At 48.4% G+C, this 18,451-nt stretch overlaps 1 protein-coding gene across 2 annotated transcripts in view; it reads right to left on the reverse strand.

Moving 5' to 3' along the window:
- The window catches only part of CCNJL (cyclin J like), a 52,947-nt gene that overhangs the window by 18,645 nt on the left and 15,851 nt on the right, over positions 1-18,451 (reverse strand). For both annotated transcript variants that reach the window (XM_036103624.2, XM_036103623.2), the window contains exon 3: positions 7,044-7,257. In XM_036103624.2, coding sequence (XP_035959517.1) covers positions 7,044-7,257 — 214 coding nt within the window. The remainder of the gene's footprint in view (positions 1-7,043; positions 7,258-18,451) is intronic.

Below are 18,451 nucleotides of genomic sequence, written 5' to 3' on the forward strand. Positions count from 1 at the left end.
GATCATGACCTGAGCCGAAGGCAGACGCTTAGCCCACTGAGCCACCCAGGAGCCCCTCTCCTAGCCCCCCTTACACAAATTACCTCCTGCATGGGGGCAGCCATATTTCTGTCCTTGCAGATCTGGGTTTAATCCTGTAAATAAATCTCATGCTTTGTCCAAAGTACACCCCTAAAAAAAGGCCACCTGGGAAAATGCCCCCTTCGCATCTGCTGGCTAAATTAGTGCCCTAGAGGCATCTCAAGCATTCTCAGTTTGGGGGATAGCTGGTGTGCTTAACTTCCCCAGGCCTTCCTTCACTCCTGTCTACCAGGAGGGATTAAGACTGCTTTCAAGTTTCCAGATCTCCAACAGACAGACCCCATCCTACCCCCTGCCCTGCTGTCAGAGAAGCTGCTTCTCAGAAGCAGCAGTTGCTAAGTAATCAAAGCAGGGGGTTGCGGAAAGGAAGGGATGCAGGGGTGACTGAAGGGGAGTGAAGGTGTTTTACTGGGAAAGAGATGGGCTGGGCCTCTCCTAGAATTTCCTGAGGTCCAGAGCTAAGCTCTAGACAGACAACGGCTTCTACCTGTACCTTCACTAAGAGACGAGGCTATTGATTTCTGACTTAAAGAGTCTTCAAATCAATTGGGTCTGGGAAACTCATTTCTCATCTGGGCATCCTGGACAGGACAAGTCAGAAAGGTGGGATGCAAATGCACTCCGGGCTGGGAGCACAGAAGAAAAGTCACAAGGAGACACCCATGGGGAGCCGGCATGGGGGAGGGACACTGCTCCTCGTTTATTTAGGTAGAGAAGCGTGGTTCCAAAGGCTCCCACAAATTAAGCTCAATTTAAGAAAAAAAGGGATCTCGTCATCTGTTGGTTAAAGCCTCTGCAAAGAAATTTAATGCTATCTATCAAAATCTTAAATGCACACAATGCACACACCTTTGACCAAAGCAATTGCATGGCGGGGCATTTTTCTCACAGACACACGTACATGGGCAAAGTTATAGGGAAAATGATAGTTGTTGTCATACTGTTTATTTACAGTAGTGAAAAAAATGGATGGCAATCTAAATGAGTCATCACAGAGACGGCAGTGTTTATGATACGGAGAACTCTGTAATCGATAAAGCGTAAGGCAAACCCTGCAGACAGGAAAGATGTTCCCTGATGCACTATGAAGAAAGCATTTTTGGTATTAACCCACTTGTATAAACACACAGTTGATTCTGGTTATTCACAGAAGCTGTGTTGGATAAAGTCACTGGGGACACTGCCCTAGTAATCACAGAACCACGCTCCTAGGGGAAGTTCAGGGTTAGGTTCCTGTGAGCCTCTGGTCACGTTTTCATCAATCGATCAATACAGAACCTGTGTATTTCTGGTCAATATACTGTTGGATTCAATATCACCGAACTCAACAGCCAGCACGTTACAACTCACACCTGCACAAACCTTATCTAGCACACAGATTTCCTTTGTTTGGCACGTCACAGCCTTGTGTTCAGGAACGCTAGACAGCATGATGCTTGAGGGCCCTTTTATTTATTTATTTATTTATTTATTTATTTATTTTAAAAAGATCTACTTATTTATTTTAGAGGGGGGCAGGGAGGGGGAGAGAGGGAGAGCACATGAGCACTCGTGCAGGGGGAGGGCAGAGGAAGAGAGAGGAGAGAAGCAGACTCCTCGCTAAGGATGGAGCCAAGGGGGGCTCGATCCCACAACCCTGAGATCATGACCTGAGCTGAAATCAACAGTCGTACACTCAACTGACTGAGCCACCCAGGAGCCCCTTGAGGGCCGTTTTATTTTTTTTTATTTTTTAAAGATTTATTTATTTGACAGGGAGCACACAAGTAGGCAAAGCGGCAGGCAGATGGAGAGGGAGAAGCAGGCTCCCCACTGAGCAGGGAGCCCGACGGGGGACTCGATCCCAGAACCCTGGGATCATGACCTGAGCCGAAGGCAGATGCTCAACCCACTGAGCCACCCAGGTGCCCCTTGAGGGCCGTTTTAAACAGTAAAACCACCAACAAGCAGAAAAACGAGAAAATGTGGCACTAAACAGACTGAGAAAAAGACCCTTGTTTGTAAGTATGAGAGCTGAAAACAAGAAGGCAGACCGTTGCCTTGTTCGACCTCAGCTGGGAATGTGCACATGGGGTGACTGCACGTGTCCGCGAATGACCACCAGAGTTCTGTGAACACCGATTTTGAGGTTACAAATAAATTTTAGTGGATAGGAAAATTTGCAAGTACAGAATCTTTTAATCGTGAGGGTTAACCCTATATCTCTATATGCACAGAACATTTCTAGAAAATACACCAGCTCAATTTTGGGAAAAGAAGAAAGTACTGCCAGAAGCTATCTTTGGCGAGTGGGATGGGCAACAGGTTTTTTACTTTATTCTTTGAATCTCACTGTTAAAATATCTGTAGGGGAGGGGCACCTGGGTGGCTCAGAAGGTTAAGCGTCTGACTCTTGGTTTCTGCTCGGGTCATGATCTCAGGGTCGTGGGAATAGAGCCCCGTGCTGAGTTCTGCGCTCAGTGTGTGGGGTCTGCTGGAGATTCTCTCTCCCTCTCCCTCTGCTCCTCCCTCTGCTCGTGTGCACGCTTTCTCTCTCTCTCAAATAATAAAGTCTTCAAAAAATAAAATAAAATAAAATAAAAACGTACAGTAGGAAAAGGAGCCTTTCTCCAGGTACGCGCAGCACTGCATGGCAGATTCAGTCTGGGCTAAAGGATCCAGCCCTGCATGGGGACCAGTGCCTTGCAGAAAGGCCACGTGACCACCCTCCTGCTTGATGCTTCCCTCTCCTGGGGAGGAGGATGAAAGCTGAGATGAAGGGTAGCAGAAGACTTGGCCTCACCTACAAAAACCTGAAAGTCAGAACTCTACCCCAAGAAACAGACTTGTCATCCTTAGCTTTTCCTGCCTTTCATGTACCAGAAGCAGTCAGCGAGGGGCAGGATGGGGCTCACGGTCCAGAAGAGAAACTATGATGGAATTGGGGTTATATATAGAGAGAGAAAAAAATGAAAAAGGGGGGAAAAGAGGGGAATCCTGCAATTTTGTTTACTGGGCAGTTCATATGGGTGTAATCTAGGATTCATTTTTTTCTCCCTTGTAAATAAAAATAGATTTATTTTCCCAATTATGAAAACACATAAATAAGTCTGGGTCTGGAAGTATACACACTAAACTGTGGCAACAGGACTACAGGTTTTGGGAAACCAATTTTTTTTATATACAAATTTTTTTTTAGCAATAAAAATGTATCTTATACTTTTTTTTTTTTTTTTAATCGTCATAGTAATGTCTTACGTTGAAGGCCACGCTGCCCTAGCAAAAAGACCACCCTGGTCATGCCTCTGGCCTTTCTGGTTTTCTTTCCCACCCTCTCTCCTTTTTAAAATTTTTTAGAGAGAGAGAGCACACATGGGAGGGGGAGGGGAGCAGAGGGAGAGAGAGAATCCCAAGCAGGCTCCACGCTCAGCGCGTAGCCCTGGCAGGGCTCCATCCCACGACCCTGAGATCATGACCTGGGCCGAAATCAAGAGTCAGACGCTTAACCGACTTAACCCAGGCGCCCCTCCCTCCCTATCCCCTGCCTCCGGCCGCTCCAGGCCCCGGGGCCAAGGACTCAACACCCGGTCATCTCTGAGCAGCAATAGCTGGGCTAAAGCAAAACTCTATAGAGTTTCCTTCAACAGTTCAGCACCAAAGAGCCCATTCCAACCAGCCATTCCACTCTTAGGTTTATACCTAAAAGAACTGAGAGCAGATGCTCTCACGAAGCCAGCAGTGAATGTTCACAGCAGCACCAATCCTCATGGCCAAAAGGCGGAAACCACCTGAATGTCCAACAACCGATAAAAGGACCAACAACTTGTGGCGTATCCACACAACAGCCGTAACAAGGAATGCCCTACTGACGTGTGCCACCACGTGGATGATCCTTGAAAACGGTAAGGGAAAGAAACCAGACACAAAAGCTCACATGCTGTGTCTCTTTCATACGAAATATCCGGAATAGGCAAATCCATAGAGACGGGAAACAGACGAGTGGTTGCCAGGGGCTGGGAGTGGGAAGGAGCGGGAAGCGGTTGCTTAATGGATACAAGAGTGCCTTTTGGGGTGATGAAAATGTTCTGGAACTAGAGGGAGGGGACGGTTGCACAACAGTGTGAATGTATTAAACACCATGAAGCTGTACGCTGTACATTGGTTAAAGTGGTAAATTTCACGTTGTGATATGAATTTTACCCCAATTAAAAATAAACAAAACCGTGAGCTGTGTGACCCTAGGCCAGTTGCTCAGCCTCTCTGAGCCTCTGGACTGGGCAGATGACAGCACAACCATGTAAGCTGGTTGGGAGGATTCCGCGTGATGTGACTGTTAAGTGCTCGGCGCAGGGCTGGGCGCACAGAGAGGGACCGGTCAGCAGCAAAGCTGCCCCCGCTGGGACGTCAGTAAAGGCATGCTGTCACAGCATGCTCACCTGGAAGGGGTGCGGTCTCCATGTTGTCAAGTTACCCTTTTAATTAAGCACCTACAGCAACAACCACAAAAAGACAGGGGGAGGGAAGCTGTAGAAGACGAAGAAGAGAGCGGAGAGCGCGGCCCTACTATACTCCTATCTAGACTATATTTAGATTAGGATGCTCTCCTGTATGTATAGGAAATGCAGGTAACCCCGTCACAGGAAGCCCACGGGGTGGCTTTGCGCACGTCCGCCACGGAACAACCTCTAAGCTCCTGCTCTTTCCACCTCCTTCCACTGGCCTGTAGCCGAGGAGCCCCCGACCGACCCCTGATTTACGCATGGGGGCGTGGCGGCTGTATGGGGCTGAGAAGGTCCCATCTGTACCAAGGCCCTTATCTGGAAGCAGCTCTAAAACCTGAAGAACCAGAAGGTGGGGCAAGAACTGTAGCTCTTACTGAGGAATTACTTGGTACTGAATTCGCAGAACTCAAAGCTTCCTGAGGCAAGGTGACCCCCCCTTGTGGCCGACAGTCAGCCTGGGGAGAGGGGAAGGAACAATGGATAGGATTTCAGGCTGTCATGGAAACTTTTCTTTCCTGAGGCCTCTGAGCATATGGCAGGTGTCCTGAAAACTCCGTTCCTGCCCCCCAGGCTGGTTGCTGCCCTCAGACTTGTGGGTGGGGGCGTCTGCCTCTCCATCTGAAATGCCCCCTTCCCTTCCCTCCACCATGGCGGCAGCAGCACAAAGGAGTCTCCAGTGTGCGCCTCACGTCCCAGCTCCCCAGACAGACGCTGGGGGACAGCCTCCATGGCCCCATGGAAATCTAAGTCCCCTGCCCCCATGCGGCCTCAATGCAGCCCACAGATCACAGACAGCTGCGGGCCAAAGGCCACGGCGCAGACTCCTCCTGGGCTGCCTGAAACGCGATGCCCATTCTGCCCTCGGCTGAGGCTGATGGGGATGTCTTGTAAGCCCAAGATGGAAGAGAGCGGCATGTCGCTTTGGGACTTTGAAGTCACAGGCAGGCGGGATTCCCACCCAGCAAGACTGCCTTCTCTGTAGAACACGGCAAATCCAGCTGGCCCAAGGTAGAGCAAATCACAAACTGGGAGGCTGTAAACTCAAAGCCCTGAAAGGGATTACAAATAACAGCAGGTGGATGGTGCCATGGCGGAAAACAATACAGAGTGTTTAAAACTCGAAAGCCATGCTTCTAGAACTGGGTGATTGTTCTAGAAGGGTTCACGGCAGCATGCCAAGAGCAGACAAAGCCACAGGAGAAAATGGGTACTATCTTCTTGAGGCACCCGTGGGACTCAAGGACTGGGGAGGGGCCGACATAATAAAACAGGACGATAACATATTGTGGAGGGGAATGTCAAATCTGACTGAATTCTAAGGAGAAAACACTAGATGTCAAGGAAAGGTCATGACCCCAGCTGACCACTTTGCATATCACCCCTCTTTGGCAGGGCACCTTGGAGAAGCGCAGGGCCCAGCGCGGAAGGAACCCCTAGCTCCATTCATTCCTTTACTTCTCCAATATATATATATATATTTTTGATGTCTTATGATGTACTGGGCTCCCTACCCTCCTGAAACTCACTGTTTCGTAGGGGAGGTGGGTGTTAATTAAAAGTACACAATGCCATGGAAACGTGTATCAGGGATATCTCACCTGCCCAGGGCAGTGGGGGAAGGTTTCTCAGGGATGCAGGGCCCGAGTGACATTTAACGAGGACCACACAGGCGGGGTGGGGTAGGGAAGCTCGCCAGGCAGAAAAGACAGCATGTGCGAAGTTCTATGACAGCAGGGGGCTTGGCCGAAGATGCTTGAGGTCAGAGAGACAGGACCTTGACAGCTGATCCCTATCCTCAGACTGCTGGTAAACCAGGGCGCGATTCTAAGAGGCAGGATGGCAGGACAGAACCGTATTTTAAGCGCACGACTCGAGCAACATAGTCATGCGGTCGTCTCTACCAAGGCAGACGGACGGATGGTCAAAGCCACGCTGCGTGTTTTGTGAGGCCTCGCTGGAAGATGCAAACCCTAGGAGGCCAGTGCTCAGGACTGGTGACCACACAGTGGGTCCTGCTAGGCCCCAATCAAGCAGTCCCATTTCTAAACAGCTCTAAGAACAGTGGTTGCTCAGGTTTCCCTTCTAGCACACTCTCAGAGGCCCAATGCCAGGAAGTAGGTGACATGGACTTCAGAGCACAGGTTTTGGCACCATGCCTTGCTGGGCTCAAATCTTGGCTGCTATCTACTAAGCTAGACGACCCAAGGCAAGCTTCTTAATCTCTGTGCGTCGGTAAAATGGGGGGGGACTACGGTATCCAACTCCTGGGGTCACTGTGTGGATTAAGATCAAGCCGCGAAAATCCTTATCGCTTAGCCTGGTACATTACAGATGCTAAAGAAAATGTTGATTATTATTACTACAGTTCGCTCTCAGCAAAGGACGGACACAGAAGACGTGCAAAGACCTCGGAAACATGAAATGACTCGGGAGCACCCGGGCTCCAGGGAGGGGGCGGCGTGAAGCGGTGAGTGCACATACTTGCGAGCAGGAGGCAGGAGACCGCCACGGTGTACAGCTGCTTGGAGGCGGTGATGTTATAGCGATCGAGGAAGTGGTCCAGCAGGTAGACGGCCAGGTGCCGGGCCGCGGGACAGAGCTGGCAGTGGCCGCTCAGCAGGCTCAGGATGTCAACAAAGAACCGGCGGCTCTTCAAGAGCGGGGAGTGGGCTCGGAAGGCCGGCAGCTTCAGCTCCTGGAGGACAGGCAGGACAGAAGGGGGTTGGGGGTCAGGGCCGCCTCCTGAGAGCCTCGGATCCCCCAGGAAAGCCGAGACACAGGGGCCCGCCTGCTGGCTGGTTAGGGGCAGCGATTCCCTCCATACCCTGGCCGTTTTCCTTCAAGTCCCAGGATGGCAGCCCCCCCCACCCCGCCCACCGCCCCATTCCAGAAACTCCTGCACTGTCCTCCGTCTGCCCTCGGTGAGCACAGGCTCGTGATGTGCCAAGGATATGATGACAGAGGCAGGTGATGGAGATAACAGGCCCCCAAGATGCCAGTCCTTCCCTGGGGAAAGGATGAATATGTACAGGCCTGGAGGGTGGGGACCAGCGTCCAAATTCTGGTTGTACTACTCCACCAAGTTGTGCCGGCCTGGTCACCTGCCTTCACTTTTGTCACCTCCTCAACAGCTGAGGATTAGACGGAAAATGAATGTAAACGCCCAGCACACAGGCACCTCTCAGGGTCCCTGGCTTAATTCCCTCTGTGGGTGGGACGGTGAGAGATGACTTTAAAAAATACTTAATGTACAAAAAGCTGTTTAAAATAATAGTACAAAGAACTCCTAAAATACCCTTCCCCAGATTCCTTAGTTTTCATTTTTATCTGCTTGCACATACACATTTTTCTTCTAGAAGTAAATTCCAAACATACTTCCCCGCCAGGAGGCAACTTTTACTTTGTCATTCGGACACTGCCATGTTATCTGAATGTATTTCTCTGACACAAGAAAAGCCCACAAGAGAAATATCAAACCCACCAAGACTTTTATGACAGGAAAAATTTTCTTATATACCTACCCTATTGGCAATTTAACCAAAGTAGGCCAGACACGATTTATTTAGGAAATGCCGTAGCTACATTTTGTCAAGTGGAGAAACTAAAGAGAAGCAAAACTGAGGGAAAACGGGCAAGAAGGAGATGGCAGAAAAGGAACTGTGGGAGCTCACTCCTGGCAGGTTCACTGGGGGTGAGATTCAAACAAACTGGAGCCCCTGGGCGGTATACTGCCACTTTCTTAGCCCTGGGGCTCTACGCAGGTAGCAACAGTCCTGGGACAAGAGATATCTGTTCATTCATTCATTCAAGAGATACTTCTTTAAATGTTTATTTTTTAAAAGATTTTATTTATTTGACAGAGAGTGAGCAGGACAGAGTGTGTGTGTGAGCCAGAGGAGGGGCAGAGAAGCAGAATCCCCGCTGAGCGGAGAGCCCGGGGAGACGTGAGACCCTGGGATCATGACCTAAGCCAAAGGGAAGACACTTAACTGACTAAGCCACCTCGGCACCCTCATTCAAGATATATTAATTCATTCATTTGACTCAGTAAGTATCGAGTACCTTCTATATATCAGACATTATTCCAGGCACTGGAGATATAATCTAGAGTAAGATAGACACGGACCTAAAGGTAAAATTTTAAGACTCTTAGAAGAAAACAGAAGCAAATCTTTATGACGTAGGCAATGGTTTCTTTGATATGACACCAAAAGCAGAAGCAACAAAAGAAAAAAATACCTAAATTGGACTTCAAAATTTAAAACTTTCATGCTTCAAAAGACAACATTGAGAAAGTGAAAAGACAACCCACAGACTAGGAGAAAATGTTTGGAAATCATGCATCAGTAAGAGGCTGTATCCAGAATATATAAAGAACTCTTACAACTCAACAATAAAAAGACAACCCAATTTAAAAATGGGCAAAGGACTGAACAGATATTTCTGCAAAGATGACAGAAATGGCCAATAAGCACATGAAAAGATGTGCAACACTTAATCACTAGGGAAATGCAAATCAGAACCACCTTGAGATACCACCTCACACCCGTACAATGGCCATTATATAAACAAAAATCAGAAAATAAACCAGTGTTGGTGAGGATGTGAAGAAACTAAAACATACGGCCACATAAAAACATGTATAGGAATGTTTCTCGCAGCATTATCCAACACGAGATAGGGAAACTGAAGGGACCCTAAGAAAAACTACTTTTTTTTCTTGCCTCTCTTCTTGCTAGGACCTATCCCCCACCCCACACCTTATGGTACAGTAACGTCCTCCTTGTAAAGGTAAAGGAGTTAATGATTTCTTTGGAGTCTTTCAGCACAACAGATAACATCTCAGGAGTGATGGGGCAGGATCATCATGAACGTTTTCCAAGACCAATGAGTCACCAAGACCCCTGGCTCTGGGCATAAGTGACTTACGGAGGGAACCTAAACACTCCTCTTTGTTCCTGGATGCCTGAGAAGACACTGTATGAGACCACCATCCTCAATAAAAACCCCAGGCCCCAAGCAAAGAGGAGACTCACTCTTCTTTCCTTTCTGAGTCTTCCAGATGCTCTGTATCTGCTCTGTCTTCAACAAACTGCTCTCACTTCCTCTTGGCTCATGTTTGATTTCTATCCTGCGAGAAGCCCAGGACCCTCTTGGCTGGCCCTGCGGGACCTCCTCTGGGTCCTCGGACCCAGCTAGCTTGAATCAATAATAGCCTCCAAATGGAAACAACCCAAATGTGCATCAGCTGATGAATGGATAAAGAAAATGTAGTATATCCATACCACGCAATATTATTTGGCCATAAAGAAGAAAGAACAGGAACATGACCCTTAAAAACATGCTATGCAAAGAAAAGCCAGTCATAAAAGGCCACATATTGTGAGGGTCCTATTTATATGAAATGTCCAGTATAGGCAAATCCATACAAACACATGAAGTACATTAGTGGCTGCTGGGAGCTAGGGGTGGGTGGAGGTTAACGGGGGGTAACTGCTAATGGATATGGGCTTTCTCTTTGGGATCATGAAAATATTCTGAAATTAGATAGTGTTGATGGTTGCACAACTCTGCATGCACTAAAGGCAACTGAATTGTATACTTGAAAAGGGTGAATTTTATGGCATATGAATTAGATCTCAATAAAGCTGTTGTAGGGGCGCCTGGGTGGCTCAGTTGGTTAAGCGACTGTCTTCGGCCCAGGTCATGATCCTGGAGTCCCAGGATCGAGCCCCGCATCGGGCTCCCTGCTCGGCAGGGAGTCTGCTTCTCCCTCTGACCCTCCTCCCTCTCATTCTCTCTGTCTCTCATTCTCTCTCTCAAATAAATAAATAAAATCTTTAAAAAAAAAAAAAAAAAAGCTGTTGTAAAAAGAGTAAGATGGACACATCACCCATTCTCACGGAGTTTATGGCCCAGTAAGAGAGAGCTAGAAATCAAATGATAAGGCAATCACACAAGTCCAAACTGTGATCAACACTACAAAGGAAAGCCAGGGGATCTCTTCCCGTCTGGCTCCTTCCCTCATAGAGACCCGAGGCCGGGACAGCTCTCTTGGTAACCCTAGAGTTTGGCTCATGGAAGGTGCTCCTAGGTGAGTAAGTTATTGCCTCTCCCTTATGTTTAGAAACTGAGAAAAGAAAAGAAACTGAGTTTGAAAAAGTCCTGAGACCCCAGGCTTTACTTAACCTGCAACAGACCTGAGACCACAAGACTTTCAACGTATCTTTTTTTTCAACCCTTCATTTTAAGTAATCTCTATGCCCAATGTGGGGCTCAAACTCACAACCCGGACATCAAGAGTCGAAAGGTCCACCAACCGAACCAGCCAGGCTCCCTAATTTTTTTGTTTGTTTAAATCATGGAAAAGATTTACCATTAGTTTAATTTCCTTAAAAAAAAGACTTGACTTCTTTGTGTATTATTCATCTTCGTTGATGAATTTATGTGGCCAACATGGGATTTCAAACTCCTTGAGGGCAGGGTTTGGGTCTGCTTTGGCTCCTCACTGTTTTGTCACCACCCTAGGATGATAGGGAACATCATCAGGTGCCCAATAACCAGTTGTGGAAGGAATGAAGGCAGGGAGGGGGAGAACCAGGGCAGAAGGAGGGACTGAACTGTAGTGGTGAGTAGCAAATGCCCTGAGCCCATCGGCATTAAGGAGCAGTCAGTGGGGACTTCAAGGAGGAGAGATGTATCCAGCCAAGATTTGGAAGGACATCTAGGAATTGACCTGTTGAAGATGCAGGAAGGAAGGAAGCTCAGCAGCAAAAACAGCACTTAGAAAGCTACACGTGTTCTGCCCAGGGAATCTGCAGCACTTGGAACAGACAGACAGGTAGGGTGTGCCTGGACAGAGCAGGTGGGGATGGGTGGGCACAGTCCCATCCTGTGTGCCATGCTAAGATATCTAGCCTGCCCTGAGGGCACCAGAGAACCACGGAAGGGCTCGGAGCTGGGCATCAAGATGGGCAGGATGGCCACACGTGAAGACCTCTCAGCCAGGCTCCTCCAGGACTGTGGCCAGACAGCTCCAACAGCAGCCTCCCTCTCACCCCCCAGCAGCCCCCACAAGCTTGCAGGCTACTTGGGTATTTCCTCTCAACCGAGGGCTAGGAGGCTCTTGACAAGAAGCAACGACAATCACAGATCTTTGCTTCCGTCGGCAGCCGCTGCTGGAAATCAGACAACTGACCCTTGGCAGCACGGCCCTCCTCGAGGCAGTTCAAAGTCCCAAAACACAACAAGGAAGAGATGCAAAGTCCTGACTTCCCTCCCTGCTCAACTCAGCCAAACTTAACGGCTTCTGGAATTTTCTCTTGGGTGAACTGGGAGAAGAGAGCTCAGAGCAACATACTGTAGGTCCTCCCTTGTATACTTTCCTGGGAAAAGGGTCCAGCGGCTTGAGCAGATTCTCAAAGGAAGCCATTCGTGCATAAAAGAGAAAAAGAAAAGAAAGAAAAAGCTATGGACCTTTGGAACAGGCAACAATACACGCCAAGGAGGAATTAGCAGATAGGGCTTCCCAGAAGAGGCTGGTGCCAAAAGCGGGCAGGATTCTGAAAGCTAGGCCTGTGAGGCTCTTTATCCCCACTTGTGCTCATTCCTCACATCCTGCTTTAAATGTCCTTTCCTGGGGCGCCCGGGTGGCTCCTTCGGTTAAACGTCTGCCTTCGGCTCGGGTCATGATCCTGGGGTCCTGGGATCGAGTCCTGAGTCGGGCTCCCTGCTCAGTGGGGAGCCCGCTTCTCCCTCTGCCTGCCGCTCCCCCTGCTTGTGCTCGCTCTCTGACAGATAAAATAAATAAAATCTTTTAAACTAACTAAATAAATAAATGTCCTTTCCTAAGAGAGGTTCCCTCTGACCCCTCACCATTCCAAATCAGGTCCCCCCTGGTTCTCAGAGCATGCTATTCTTCGTGGCCAAATATTTACTTATTTATGTGTCTTCCTGCTAAGCTCTTGCTCCTGAGGGTGGGGGTCAGGTCTGTCGGGCCTGTACCATTTGCCGGCGTCCAGGGCGTCCCTGGCCCAGAGGCAGCTGCTCTGCAACTATGGGCATGAGTTCAGAAGAACGAACAGTCAGGAAGAGGCAGGCGAAAACTTAAATGCACATTACTGTGGGGAAGACGCCGATCCGAAAAGGCTGTATATCATAGGATTCCAACTATATGACATTCTGGAAAAGGCAAAACTATGGAGAGGGTAAGAAGAGCAGTGGTTGCTGGGGGCTGGGGGGGTGAGGGACAGAACAGGCCAAGCACAGAGGGTTTTCAGGGCAACGAAACTACTCTGTATCATATTATGATGGTGGATACATGTCATTATACATTTGTCCAAACCCACAGGATGTACAACACCAAGACGGAACCCGAATGTGGACCATAAACTTTAAGTGACAATGGTGTGTCACTGAGGTTCACCGACTATAACAAATGTACCCCTCTGGTGGGGCCTGTGGGTATGGGGGAGGCTGTGCCTGTCTGGGGGCAGGTGGTACATGGAACACCTCTGCACCTTCTGCTCAATACTGCTGTGAACCTGACACTGCTCTGACCAATAGTCTTAAAAAAAAAGAATGAATACAGTAATACGCTTCCCTGCACCAAATACACTTCTCTCCCCACATATTGGGGAGCAGCCTGGCACAGACTACAGTCAGCAGCTCTGGGGTGGAATCCCAACTCCACTACTTATTAACCTTGGGCATGTGAGTTCTGAACCCCAGTGCCCTCATCCTAAAAAATGGGGGGGGGCGGGCACACTGCCACAACTGTGAAGTATGTGGCACTTAACAGCAATCCGCAAGCTTTAGTGGCCTCTTCCTCAAGCTAGGCAATCAAACTTCAGATAAACGGAGCTTATCTGCCTCTGTGAAAAGCTCTTTGGACTCTCCAAGGAACCTGCTCTGTCGGGTGGAATGCAGCTTTCGACCTGAGGGTTTACAGCTGGGCCTGAGGGCCTCTGCAGGAAAGGAAACCAACCCGCCCATCCCAGGTCTTCCAGAGAACCCCCAAGCCAAGTGGAATCAGGGCTCTCAGCCTCAGCTTCTGGTGCCGAGAAGGGCGATTCCTTGGCAGATGAACAACAGTGTGGGACGCCAGCATGCCTCCCCTGTTTAGTTTGAGAGCCCAGCTGATTCCTTCCCTAACCCAATTAGGGGGGGAAGGCCTTCATTCCAAGGGCTTTGCTCTAAAGATCCGCATTCCTCCCCAAGCACTTTTGACCTAAGTCAGCTTAAAGGCCACGGCAGCCGGCAGCAGGGGTGCCTGAAGCCAGCCCCTCCTATCGAGGGGCCTGGATTCCAGAAACAAAAGAGCAGCCTGTGAGGGGCGGCCTGTAAAGCCCTCCCGGATTAGGCAGGCACTCGGCTGCCAGTGTAGGAGGAAAGGGGCAGGAACCGGGCCAGGCAGAGTGACCTTGCGCTCAGGAGGGCAGGGGCAACATCACTGTGGCCAGCAGATAGGGTGGGGGCAGGGCACAGATGAAGAGGGGCATCGGGACAGGCAGAGGCTTCCAGAAACTCTCCCTCCCAAGCCGCGGGCCCTCTATCCCCTGAGCCCAATAGGAGAGCACGCGTTCCTCAGCTACACCTAGAAATGAGCAGGCTGGGGCCAGGGACAGGTGGCCGTGAGGAGTTCAGGTGCGGGGGTGGAATCCACCTTACAAAAAACTGCCTCTGTTACCAAAATACTTTATTTTGGTTTTTAAAAATAGTAATAATGAAAAAAATAAAAATAGTAACAAAGAACAAGAAAAAACTTAGATATACAACAAAATGTTCACAGCGGTATCTTGGACGGCTCAGATCTTGTGTGATTTTTATTTTCATGCTTTCAACACTGGATTTTTAAAAAACACTCGAAGTAAAAAAAAAAAACCCAAACTCAGAATAGATTGGTGGTTGCCACAGGCGAGGGGGTGGGAGATGGGCGAAATGGGTGAAGACGGTCAAAAGGTACAAACTTAGTATAAAGTAAATAAATCCTGGAGATGTAATGTACAGCATGGTGACTACAGTTAGTAATTCTGTCTTGTACATTTGAAAGTTGCTAAGAGAGTCAATCTTAAAAGTCCTCATCACAAGAAAAAAAGTAACTATGTTAAGTGACAAATGCTAACGACACTTATTGTGGTGATCATTTCCCAATATATACAAATATTCGATCCTTATGTTGTACACCTGAAACTAATATAATGTTACGTCAATAAAAGAAGATTGTAGGCGCCTGGGTGGCTTATTCGTTAAGCGTCTGCCTTCGGCTCGGGTCATGATCCCAGAGTCCTGGGATCAGCCCCGCATCGGGCTCCCTGCTCAGCTGGGAGTCTGCTTCTCCCTCTCCCACTCCCCCTGCTTGTGTTCCCTCTCTCGCCGTGTCTCTGTCAAATAAATAAAATCTTAAAAAAAAAAAAAAAAGATTGTTTCGAGGCTGAAAAGTACAGCATGGGGAATATAGTCAATATACTATAATAACGTTGTATGGTGACAGATGGTAACTATCATGGTGAGCATAGCTTAATGTATAGAACTGTCGAGTGACCATGTTGTACACCTGAAACCTAACATAACATATTGTATGTCCAACAACCTTTAAAAACAAATTAAAAAATAACTTCCAAAAAAAAGACTGAAATTAAAAAAAAACATTCAATGTGTAATCAGTTTGAATTCCAATTACTGTATTTCCAGTTTGAAAAGAAAAAGAGGGAGGGACTAGATACCCACTGTATTAAGGCCCAGCTCAAAATGTATCCCCAAGGATTCTCTGGCAATCCCACATCATGACTGTGAGAAAATCAGCCCTTTCATAAGAACATGCCCCATGCCAGCACTATGCTAAATATCCCACTTCGTCCTCACAAGATGCAACATCCCACCCAAGTCCAACCCACAAGTAGTGATCTTTTTCTTTTTCTTTCCTTTTTACTAGTTATAAATTATATATTCACTGACAAATTTTCAAAAGTAGAAAAAAATAACAAATATCACTTCTGATCCCTCGCGCAGAGAAGTCGTGTTAAGTTTTACATGGATTCTTCAGATGTTTTTCTCTGTGCAAACCTCCACAACAGGGGACCATAATCTGCAATTGTACCCCACTTCCCCTTCAAGATGGCACTGGAAACCATGTTTTCAATGGTCGCCGAGCGTTTCGTCATTGTGCGGTTGTGTCGTGACTCCATCAGACCCCCATTCTGGATGTTTGGGCCGTTTCTCTTCCTTGCGGTGTCCGTGCCGGTCCTTCCCTGGCCGCCCTCCCTGCCACAGCAGCCTGTCCCACACTGTGCAGTGGCTGTCGAATAAAGGGTTTGCTTCCTTATTAACTGTCCTCCTCCTTCCATCCTGCAGAATGTGACCTCTGTCAGAGAGAGGGAGTCCTCTTCCCTCCAGGTCTTAGATGTACCCCTGGTACCTGGCACACAGCAAGGGCTAATGAGTATCTGCTGAATGAGTGAATGAATGTTTGAATGAATGGAGTGTTTTTCGTGATGAACACAGATGTGACCTCAGCCAACACCAGCTGGGGGAATGCTTTCTCTGCCCGTGGCCATCCCTGCCTCACCCCAGTCTCCTTATCCAGCCCTGCATCCTTCCTTGGTAACCAATGGGGGTGTGGGGACTGCCCCCTGAGCGGGAAACTCTGCTATGACATGGGACACTTCTGTGACTAGAGGCACCATTCTGGGGAAAAGGAAGGTGGTACACGTTCGGAAAAGGCTGAGTCCTTTAATAACCACTCTGCTTGCTGACCAAGAGCTCTGTCTGGGGGTTCCAAAGCAGAAAGAGGATTATCTGAGAGGGACAGTGCTCCGAGAAAGGCCACGGACAAGTGAATCACAACGCATACAGGACCCAAACTGGGATGCATGCAGAGGGAGCAGGGCTGCCTGGACAGGCTTCTGAAGATTCCAGGCACGTGGCTCGCCGCCACTGCTCTCCCCTCCCCCAAAGGCACTGACCTCGGCAGAGGTGGCAAACACTCTACACCTGTGCTGGGCTCAGATGTGCCTGGGAGAATGGGTGAGGCCAGGCTGAAGTGCAGCTAAACAGGCCCGAGCCCACAGCCAGGACAGCTGGGCAGGGACCCTGGCCTGTCACTGCTGCAGGACAGATGGGGGAGAAAATTCAGCCTGTGTTCTTCACACACAGGTTCTGCCGGCATTTTGAGGCTAACCTCAGAGAAGTTTGAAGGTCACATGCGCTGTAAAAGTTCAGCCAGTCACCCCTGGTTTCTCCTATTAAGGGAGGAAGGGAAGTCTTCATTTTAACCCTTGGTGTCCTGCACTGAGTTGTTTTCTAATTGCCTTATGGTTTTACTTCTCAACATTAACCTACTCTTCCTTCAGATCTTAGCTTAAAAGTCACTTCTGAAAAGTGTTTCCTGGTCATGCCTCTATCAGATATTCCCCAAGCATCTAGAACTTTTCTCCATCCATCCATCCATCCATCTGTCCATCCGTCCTTCCACCCATTTACTTTTAGTGTCTTTCTTCACTCCTCGACTGTAAACATCACGAGGAAAGGGATGGGTTCATCTTGTTCAGCTCTGTGACCTCAATTCTTGACACAAAAAAGATACTTAATAATTAACAAAACATTCAAACTTGGACAAAAGCAAATACTTGAAATGAAAAGGTAAGTAAAAATGATCTGCTCCTGATCTTAGATTGAATGAAACGATCATAATGTGCAATTCCAAATGCTCTTGAAGACCAGAGAGGTGGTGTAAGATCCTAAGGATGCTGAATTCTAGGAGAAAGAGAAAGCTCTGTCCTTGCCTTAGGGTGGCACGTGCCTCAGTCTACCCAATAGCAGCAGAGGGTGAACACAAAGGAAGCAGGCAGTGTTTTACAGGGGACTGGGAACTTCAAGAATGATAAATTATGCACACTCCACACTCAGTCATTTCCAAGGCAGTGTTTCCCAATGTGTGTTCCGTGACATCCCAGACCCAAGGTTCACTCCCTGAAGAAGAGGGATCTGTGGGCCATACTATATACTGCATACTACTTTGTTCCTTCCTAAAAGCTCACTGGAAGCCCTGAAACATTTGTTCAGGGAAAAACTTAACATAGTTTTAGGAAACTCTAGGTTCAATCTGTTTATCCACAGATCACCATTACCACCATCCCTTTCAGGGCGGGGGCGGGGGTGGGGGGTGGCGGGCAGAGTAACAACATCCCAGAGAGCTGGTTCTGGGAGATGGTGCTTTAGGGTGCTGGCAGCTGCGCATGGGTGTGCTGGGGAAATTAAACCCCAACGCATCTGCAAGGTGAGACTCCGGAGAAAATTCCTGGCTCAACTCCCAATAAGTTGATGATGCTAAGCCGAGAGATTTACTGAAAAGCTCGCTGAGATCAAAAACCATTGCTTTCACGTGCAGAATTGCCCTGGTAAGAATTTCCCCACAGCCATGCCATTAGGAGCCTAGGAGCAGCACAAGAGGCTCCAGATGCCAGCTCACCCAGGCGGCCCTGGGTGCCCTGCCCTGTGGGGTCTAGGGACTCGGCTCCAAATTAAATCCCCCCCCACCAACGCTCCAACTGCCCCACCTCAGATATTATATACACATATCTTTTCTATATATTCTATAGAAACTCAACTCCTGATCCTCTGCAAACACCTGATTCCTCCTTGGAAGCCATCTACTGCTACTGAGTAGACTGAGGCACGTGCCACCCCAAGGCAAGGACAGAGCTTTCTCTTTCCCCCAGAATTCAGCATCCCCAGGCTTTTACACCTCCTCTCTGGTCTTCACAAGTATCTGGAATCACCCATTGTGATGAAGAGTTCTATACAACCTTCCATTTTATATACATGTGTTACATACATAATTTCAAATACATATGTATCTCATTTGCCAGATACTGTGTCCCATGCATTCT

Source organism: Halichoerus grypus, chromosome 2 (genome assembly GCF_964656455.1).
Source record: "Halichoerus grypus chromosome 2, mHalGry1.hap1.1, whole genome shotgun sequence".
In the NCBI taxonomy this organism is placed as follows: domain Eukaryota; kingdom Metazoa; phylum Chordata; class Mammalia; order Carnivora; family Phocidae; genus Halichoerus; species Halichoerus grypus.